Source organism: Adiantum capillus-veneris, chromosome 3 (genome assembly GCF_014529385.1).
Source record: "Adiantum capillus-veneris isolate H3 chromosome 3, ASM1452938v2, whole genome shotgun sequence".
NCBI lineage: Eukaryota > Viridiplantae > Streptophyta > Polypodiopsida > Polypodiales > Pteridaceae > Adiantum > Adiantum capillus-veneris.
Window position 1 is genome coordinate 18,025,981 of NC_140933.1, and position 9,879 is coordinate 18,035,859.

Here is a 9,879-nt window from a genome sequence, read left to right on the forward strand (position 1 = left end):
TTTCAAGACGTGTAAGTACGCTTGAATGTTGCAGAGCTATGCCAAGGGCATGTCGGCACAAAGTATTTTGGGCCAAGTGTCCAATCTACCTTTCTGCCTTCTGCTGTTACGAACCTACTTGTAGGGTTCGATTTGGCACATGTTGTCACATGGGATACAACATGGTTTAGGAACTCAAGGAGTTTGGTTTAGCTAGTGTGGAGCATGATAATGAGGGTCCCTCTCACTCGCGTCGCAGAGTGTTCGTAGTTACCTCCATACACAAGTACAGCTCGTACTTGATGGATGTCACTTTTCTTGGCATCCTTACTTGAGACATATTCCACATGTGGAGAATATGAGTCTCTAGGACTGACACTGGCGCCCAATTCGAAATGATGTGTCGCGACGAAGTCCCTAGGTGCTGGTCGCATCCGTTCATTAGACCAATTGACGCACACAGTATCAGGAACAATTTCAGTGGCCAAAAATTGTCGGGTATTAAGTACAGACTTGTTGTGATTACAAGTGCTGTGAAACCACCTTAACGGAGGGTCGTTTCTACATATAGCAAAGTATGCTACGTTCATGAGAATGTCTCATGGTTGGTTCCTAGGTGTGACCGAGTTGTCACATTCTATTATGGTCCAACTTTTGTTGCAAAGTATGCTACGTTCATGAGAAGGTCTCATGGTTGGTTCCTAGGTGTGACCGGGTTGTCACATTCTATTATGGTCCAACTTTGTTGTAAGATTTTCACGTAAGTATCGTGGAAAGTCTCGTCATGGAATTGCGGTTTGGATATGTTTGTGTTAAATGCATGCACACTAGGTGTTATGGGCCCTAGTGTTTAACACAAATTTATTTGGAGCGGCATGCAACTCCATGGACTTTATTCTTTCTGCACCCTTTTGCATTGCTAGTGCAATCTCTCTTGCAGATTTCGTATGAGTTTACACCCTGCCATACAAGGTGATGGCTGAGTATGGATGTTAGTGATTGGTTGCTGGAACCTCCAATCTACCTTCAACCTAGTTGGTTGTCTCCATTCCATATCGAGTATATGGCTGGATACTCAATGGTTGAGTCATAGTTTGTCGTCAGTCGTGGAAGACTGTCTGTAAGTGGTTGGGGAAAGTGCCTCACATCTTACTGCTGTTATTCATCCCACGTTGGATGGGCAGCTTACAAGTATTCTATTTAGTACTAAAGGATATGCTAAGTGCATACGTTAGTAAACCGTGCTAAAGGATCTGCTAAGAGCATACGTTAGCACAATGCATTCTGAATAGGTGATTCTCTCCTTATTCTAGAATTTGCTTAGGTTAGGTTTTCAACTTTGAACACCTGTTGTGGTGGGGTTGGATACCGATAGTTTCATAAGTCAATGACTTAGTAGGTGTGCTGACAGAGTATGTTGGCATGTAACCTTTGTTAGGGGTGAACATGTGGTTCTGTGTGTTCCAAAATGTTCAGAAGTCTGACATGAGGACACTCCCTATTCTATCTTTCAGTAGCTATGAGCTTTTCAAGATACTCACATGAGTTATCATGAGTTACCATTTAGATACGGGTGGTTGCAAAAGGACAACAATGTTGAAAATCAAGATGTTGCTCTTGGTTTCATTGAACCTCCTCACTGCACCAGGTATCGGTCATATGGACAATTGGCCCGTGTAGAGGATGCCAATAAGGAAAACATCAGTGTTCTTATGAAGATACTACCACTTGTGTTTTCGAGGACGAAAACGCTTCTCCAAGGGGGGAGTAATGTCAGGCCAAGGGCAGGGCCAAGGGCCAGGACGGACATGCGGTCAAGGGGCGCTATATTTAGGGGCTAGGAGTCTATATATGGCACGGTTGGGTGGAGAGTTGCATGGTCCAGTCCCCCGCAGTCTTACACCTCCTTGCTTGTCCCAGTCTCTTCACTGGACACCATCCCTAAATGGTCTCCTCCTAAAAATTGAAAGAGCTTCAAATTTTCTTTGGATTTGCAAGTTTTTATTGTAGGTTTGTTAAAAACTATGGAAGAATTGTTATTCCAATGACAAACCCATTGAAAGCAAAGAGCAAAGCATTTCATTGGGAAGAGGATCAACATCAAAGTTTTGAAGCACTTAAGGTTGCTCTAGCTATTGCACCTATCTTAGCTTTGTAGATCTAAATTTTTTTTTTGTGCTTGAGACAGATGTTAACAATCAAGCTATTGGAGTTATTCTTCTTCAAGAGAAAAGGCTAGTTGCTATTGAAAGGAAGGTTCACACAAGCCACAGACATAGCATACAACAATATTAGCGAGAATGTACTTCAACCAACGATGATACCTCAATGTTAATGTAGTCGTCTGTGGGCTCGTTGATCAAGGACCAATGCACACTCCCTATGTTTTACGCTGAAAGGTGACCCGATAGTTTTGCTCTTCCGAGCGGGGGGGCTCGTCCAAACAAAGGTGGGTCCGGAGAGAAACACGAAATTTTTTGCCCAATCTATGCGTGCTACAGACGATGTACGCACCTTCCCCTCTTTCTTCCGCGGGCCCGTCTAAACCTAGTGGTTGTGCCACAACACTATCTAGCATGGGGTCTTGATGACCTGGGGACGGTGGGATTGACGGTGCACATTGTTGCACACGGATCTCGAGGAAGAGCTACAGTTGGCAAGAGTTGACCCAGCCCACTCATGCGCACGATTTGAACCCCAAGACCTCACACATGGCACCCAATGGTCTAACCTTGTGTGCACGTGGGATTTCTTGCCTCCAACGATATTCCATTCTCTCATAAAGTGAACTCGGATAGGAGGAATAGTAAACACGAACAATAAAATAAGTACGAGCAAATCGAAAAGCATCCGAGCTTTGCATGAAACATGCTTCACTTTAGCACCATCGATCCCACCACTTGCACTTCATTTACTACCGCTTGTCAGACAGCGGACGTGTTCAGACCAGGACCCACCGCTTGCACTTCATTTACCGCCGCGTGTCAAATAGTGGTGAGGGCCCTGCAAACCAAAAAGAAAAAAAGAAACACAACGCATTGCGTACCGCTGTTTGTAACCAGGAATTGGCAAGCTACCAATGGCTCAGACATTCAGAAGGTTATACATGTCAAGGCATGATGAGGGTGCTGCATATGTTGCCCTACTTAGGGCTTGCGCCCGGAACAAAGATTTGCAGAGAGGTATCCAAGTACACCATGATGTCATGAGGAGTGGACTACTCGACAAATGCTCAGATACTTTAGTTACCATGTATTCCAAATGCGGAGCTCTTGCTAAGGCTAAAGAAATCCTTGAAATGTCTAAGAGCAGAAGTGTGTTCTCTTGGACTGCCCTTATCTCAGGTTATGCACAACGTGGACAGAGCCAGGATGCTCTCGATTGTTTCGAGCAAATGCAGCACAAGGGCCTCTCACCAGATGCGGTGACCTTTGCTTCAATCTTAAAAGCCTGTGCCAGCTTGGGAGCCGCCGAGAGGGGGGAGCAGATTCATGATGAGATTACCAGACAAGGCCTGCTTGGTACTGATGTTGTGCTTGGCAATGCGCTGGTAGATATGTATGCCAAGTGTGGCGCCCTTGCAAAAGCCCAGGCAGTGCTTGAGAAGCTTCCTGTTCGGGATGTAGTCTCGTGGTCTGCACTTATTGCAGGTTATGTTCAACAGGATGAACCTGAAAAAGCATTGGAGTGCTTTGGAAAAATGCAGCAGGAAGGCCTCTCTCCAGATTCTGTGACCTTTGTGTGCATCTTGAAGGCCTGTGGTAGCATAGGAGCAGTTGACAAGGGGGAGCAAATTCATGATGAGATTGCCAGACAAGGGTTGCTCGGAAAAAATGTTGTACTTGGCAACTCATTGGTGGATATGTATGCGAAGTGTGGGGCCTTTAGGAAAGCACAGAGAGTTCTTGAGGAGCTACCTGTTGCAAATATTGTTTCTTGGAATGCCTTGATTGCAGGCTATGTCCAACAAGACCAAGCTGAACAGGCACTGGTCTGTTTCAAGCAGATGCAACAAAAGGGCCTTTCTCCAAATGCAGTGACATACGTATGCATCTTGAAGGCATGTGGAAGCATGAGAGCCGTTGAAAAGGGGGACCAAATTCATGATGAGATTACTATGCAAGGTTTGCTGGCAAACAACGTTGTGCTTGGGAATGCTTTGGTGGACATGTATGCCAAGTGTGGAGTTCTAGCGAAAGCAGCGCGAGCCCTGGAGGACCTACCTGTCCGGGATGTGGTTTCTTGGTCGGCATTAATCATGGGTTATGCCCAACAAGGTGAAGGGGAACAAGCACTCAAGTGTTATGAAAGGATGAAACGAGAGGGTATTTGTCCAAATTTAGTAACATTTTTATGCATCCTTAAAGCCTGTGGTAGCGTACGTGATGCTGATAAAGGGGAACAGATTCATGATGAGATTGCCAGACAAGGCTCGGCGAAAAATGTTGTTCTCGGTACTGCTTTGGTTGACATGTATGCCAAATGTGGAGCTCTTGGGAAGGCACAGCAGGTGCTTGAAGAGCTACCTGTTCAGAACGTCATCTCTTGGAATGCCTTAATTGTAGGTTACGTGCAACAAGGTCAAGCTGAGAAAGCCTTGAACTGTTTTGAATGGATGCAACTTGAAGGTCTTTCTCCAGACTCAGTCACATTTGGAAGTATTCTAAAAGCTTGTGGCAGCATAGGAGCTGTAAACATCGGGGAAGAAGTCCATCGAGAGATTTTTAGACAAGGTCTACTCAGAAAGGATGTTGTGCTTGGTAACGCTCTAGTGGATATGTATGCCAGGTGTGGTGCCCTTCAAAAGGCACAAAAAGTCCTTGATGAGCTTCCTGAAAGGGATGTTGTATCCTGGTCTGCACTTATACAAGGATATGCCCAACAGGGTCAGGGGGAGCAGGCAATTTATTGTTTTGAACAGATGCAACGCAATGGACTCTCTCCAAATGAGGTAACATTTTTATGTGTTTTGAAAGCCTGTGGCAGCATAGGAGCTGTTGACAAGGGGGAAAATATCCATGAAGAGATATCTAGACAAGGGTTGCTGGAGAATAACATTGTGGTTGGCACTGCTCTCGTGGATATGTATGCCAAGTGTGGTGCTGTTGCAAAGGCACGACAAGTTCTTGAGAAGCTTCCCGTTCGCAATGTGGTCTCTTGGACTGCATTGATCACTGGATATGCCCAACTAGGCCAAGCCGAACAAGCACTGTGCTGCTTTGAAGGGATGCAACGTGAAGGCCTTACTCCAGATGCAGTAACTTTTGTCAGCATCTTGAAAGCCTGTGGCAGCATTGGAGCTGCAGACAGGGGAGAACAAATTCATGATGAGATTGTAAGGCAGGGTTTGTTGAAAAAAGAGATCCTAGTTGGTAATTCTTTGGTGGACATGTATGCCAAGTGTGGCGCTCTTGAGAAAGCACAACAAGTTCTGGAGGGGCTTCCCAATCGAGATGTTGTCACTTGGTCTGCACTCGTAGCCGGATATGCCCAACAAGGCCAAAGTGACCAAGCACTTTGGTGTTTTGAACAGATGAAGCGTGAGGGACACTCTCCAGATGCATCAACATTTGCAAGCATCTTGAAAGTGTGTGGCAGCATTGGAGCAGTTGTCAAGGGGGAGCAAATCCATGATGAAATTTCTAGACGAGGGCTACTTAATAACAATGTTGTGCTTGGGAATGCACTCATGGATATGTATGTGAAGTTTGGGGTTCTTGAGAAAGCACTTCACGTGCAGAAGGAACTTCCAATTCAGAATGTCGCATCGTGGAATGCACTAATTGCAGGATATGCCCAACATGGCCAAGTTCAGCAAGCACTTGGTTGCTTGAAACAAATGCTCAGTGCAGGCTTCTCTCCGGATGAAGTGACCATGGTGAGCATTTTGAAAGCTTGTGGCAGTTCAGGCTCACCAGAGAAAGCCCAATCATCTCTGGTGGATATTAGCACAGAGCATAGCATTAAACCAGATCTAGTGCACTACACTTGCATAATTGATGTTTTTGGGCGGGTAGGTCACCTTTATAAGGCTGTAGAAGTTATTCAGAAGTTGCCATGGTTTCATAGTAAGTTAGAACTTTGGTTAGCTCTTTTGGGTGCTTGTGAGAAGTGGGGAGATGTGAATGTTGGGAGATGGGCCTTTGAGCATGCAGTACAAGTGGATAAAAATGATGGGGCAGCTTATGTTTTGATGGCTAATATATATGCAGCTGCCGGTATGCACAATGATGCCAAGAGTGTTGTAGCCATGAGAAGAAAATAAGGCATATATATGATGGCTAATATTCAGACAGTATGCATAAGGATGTGGAAAGTATTACAGCCATGAGAGTGACAAATAAGGCATGGAGCATGCTGACTATTGGTTAGACATTTGATCTAATTTTATTTCAAACTTAAAAAGGATGCAGTTGCAAAACAGCATAAGAATTAGCCCACCCTGAACAAGGAACTCTGAAGGTGTAGGAAATGCCCTGAAGGGCCATTCCCCATTATATACGACCATACAGCGACTGGCGGAGGCCGGTAGCCGTGGTGGGAGCACATAGTACAGAGGAATTGTCCATTCCCGACCGTCAAATGTTGGGGGAAGGGGGGCAGTTGCTGGCATAGGTTTCAAAAGTGCAGGCTAAACAGTGCTTCCGCATACTGTCATGGCGGGAACCCATTGCTCAAGGCAGCTCCATGCATTCTACATGCTGATGTGGTGTCTGGATAACGGGTAGCCTGTCTTTTTCAGAGAAACGATGTGTTCCGCTTGCTTATGTGTTGGATGTTCGTGCGATTCCCTATTCTGATCTGCCAACCGATATTTGGATGCTCGATGCTCAATCTAGCAGCTGATGTGTCAGCTCCGTGTCAGCCAGCTGCAGCGTTCAATTACGGCAAGGAACAGCAGTGGGTGCGCGGCCCAAATTGGCTGCCCCCCTCCGCCGACTTTGAGGGGAAATTAGGAGTCTGGTAGAAACTGTTATGCAGATCTATGACGAGCATGGAGTGTCATGGTACCATTCATGATAGAAAAGAAAAAGCTCATAGTAGGAGCAGAATGATGGTCCTGCGAGTAAGGGCTATGGAGCACTATGTTGGGGTAGGGAAAGGACCTGCAGTGGCCTCTCCTCATAATGCTATCAACCCATTGGAGACCGGCAGAGGCCGGGAGCCATGGGGAGCTGCATTGCGGGGAAAGGACACTGCAGGTCCTTTCTCAGCCGTCAAGTGTTGGGGGGGAGGGGGAGCCATGAATAGGCGATGGCTTGGCTCATGCTGAGTTGGCGATCAGAGGAAGTTTGCAAAAAAAAAAAACTCCTAGTTGCCGTGCAATGATTGGCAATGATGAGCTAAAATTCTGGCTGCTGAGTTGGAAACTGTTTACTGGCGTGCAGACTGTCAACCGCCCCTCTAAGATTTTGAATGATGAGGTGTCTTGCATCCTGCAGGCTAGTACTGTCCAACGGGATGGACAGCTAGGAACCTGCTTTCCGACCTTGACAGTGTAGGGAATGGTCCCTGCTGACCATTCCTTGTTTTCAGAACGACTGCATGGGAAACGGCGGATGCCGCCAGGCATTGGCGGGCCTCGTGACTAATTGACACCACTTCTGTCAGGTGGGATCTACGGTCCCCATTAATTGGGGGCGGCGGGATTAGTTTTGCACCGTCCGATGGCGGTTTAATCTCCAAGTGATCACCATGTGATCACAATTAAAGTGAACCCCAAGTAAATTTGATGTGAACATTAAGTGACCGCCAAGTGATCCCCATGTGAATCCCAATCGACATGTGATCACCTTGTGACCCCACCCATTACCAAGTGATTACAGTGTGACCCCGACTATCCCAAAGTGATTGCAGTGTGACCCCGTCCATCCCAAAGTGATCTCCAAGTGAACACCATGTGATCTCTACCCCATCATTTTTGCTATATGATTCTATGTTCACACCCCCATTTCAAGTGGCGTGCGATAGCTTAATGGGAGAGTTGTGGCCTCTGATTGTGTAGGTGGTGAGTTCGAGTTGCAAGGATTCAACCTGTCGGAATCCTTTTATTCTTGAGAATAAATGGACGGTCCACATCGTTCGAAGATGCTGGACCGTAGATCCCACCTGACAAAGTGGTGTCAAATAGTCCCGTGGATTGGCGGGGGCCCTGAAAATAGAGAACCATCGAGCGACTGTATTACATGTACTGAGGTGTCAACCATTGAGTGAATGCAGTTGAGATTTCGCGCTGGTAGATTGACGGCTGCCCTGACCCTCGGCAACAATTGGGAAGGTGGGTCCTTCACATACGTTGCCCATTGCGAGGAAGGTGGGTATATACATCATATGATCTAAATACATAATATGAAGGTTAAAATTGCTAAAATGGTAAAACAAACAAGCGAACTAGGTTGTCACCTAGGTATCATCAATACACTCTCCCATGGACCGTTGCATCATGGCATCAATCTCCTCTTAGGGTAAAACCCCCACGTCAAGGACATTGAGATTGGATTAGATCACGTGCACAATGTGATGCATCATTCGAGGCAGAACCATGCAAAATGGGGAGCTTATGACTTGCAAGACATTGGATTTTGCCACGCAAATATACCATACTCCCATAGGACATACCCCTCCTAATGGAAAAGCATTGTGCACATCATTCGAGGTATAACCATGCACAATGGGGAGCTTATGACCTGTAAGACATTGGGTTTCGCCACACAAAAAAACAATACCCCCACAGGACACACCCCTCCTGTTGGAAAAGGTCACTCAATGGCAAGAATCGGACGCACACCTCTGCCTGCAGATTTGAGACACATAAGAATAACCGTGCCAACAATGGTGTGATGGTGTACTAACAAAGCGGGCATGCTAGACTTAACTGTTGTCCTTGTATTGGGGGGGTGTCCAAAAACCTTCTGGAGTTGTGTGCCTAGCAGTAATGACTTGGGTGTGCCATTGTAAGGGAGACAGAGTCGTCAAACTCTACAAATATATGTAGGTTTATCCAAGATAGTCCGATGTACGAAAAGGTGACATGTCCCACGGTTCTTGAGGGTCGTTACTTGTGGAGAAGCATGTCAGTTGTGCAGCATGTCTCGAAGCTCTCGTCTCTCAGGTAGTTGTTAAAATGATACCCAAATTTCTTGTCCACTTCTTGACCATACATGAATGCTCCTCAATATCATTATTGTTGTCTATCCAAAGTTCACATAAAAATCTCTATCCTACTAGCCTGGAGAAGAGTGGAGATGCCACCTCCCATGGCGCCACCTCTCTCTCTCTCTCTCTCTCTCTCTCTCTCTATTTCATGCAAGGAGCGCTCGTCCGAAGCCATCGGATGCAGGAGGTTTTGACGCGCAAGGGGGGGGGGGATTCGTCCTACTTTTTTACATAGATTATAACGTGCTTTCTTGCATCTTTCTTCACCAAGCTAGCTTGGAACTAGTAAGGTGGTGGTCGTATGAGGTTTAGTCATCAATTATTTGAACTGATAATTAAGCCTCATTCTTCGTCACACGCACAAAAGAGCATTAAATGAATAACTATGCCTACCTTTTGTAACCATGTCTATTTTGGAATAGTTGTGAAGTTCAAGGCATAATTGTGATTAATTAAGCCTTTTGTGACCATGCAAGAGGCTTAGTTATTCATTTAATGCTATGTCTAGGCATAGTTGGTGTCATTAAATCTAATATCTAACCAACCCAAATGATTTTCTCATATTAAACTGATCATTTAATGTGGGATAATAAACAGGAACAAGGGTTAGAATATAGACATGTGCTTACTGATCTATCTCAACACGGGGCCAATGGTAAAGGGATCCAAATGAGACATGGTCTGTCAAAGAACAAGGCTAACTAGTGGAGTTTAAAAGACCTTAGAGTTCGCTTCATTAAAGAC

At 45.7% G+C, this 9,879-nt stretch overlaps 1 protein-coding gene across 1 annotated transcript; it reads left to right on the forward strand.

Annotated features, from left to right (window-relative positions):
- The first annotated feature begins 2,970 nt into the window (after nucleotides 1-2,970).
- LOC147460551 (pentatricopeptide repeat-containing protein At5g27110-like) lies at nucleotides 2,971-8,432 on the forward strand. The gene has a single exon (XM_086507983.1). It carries the CDS (start codon nucleotides 3,059-3,061, stop codon nucleotides 6,242-6,244), a length of 3,186 nt encoding a protein of 1,061 aa, XP_086364109.1. The 5' UTR covers nucleotides 2,971-3,058; the 3' UTR covers nucleotides 6,245-8,432.
- Nucleotides 8,433-9,879: the final 1,447 nt, after the last annotated feature.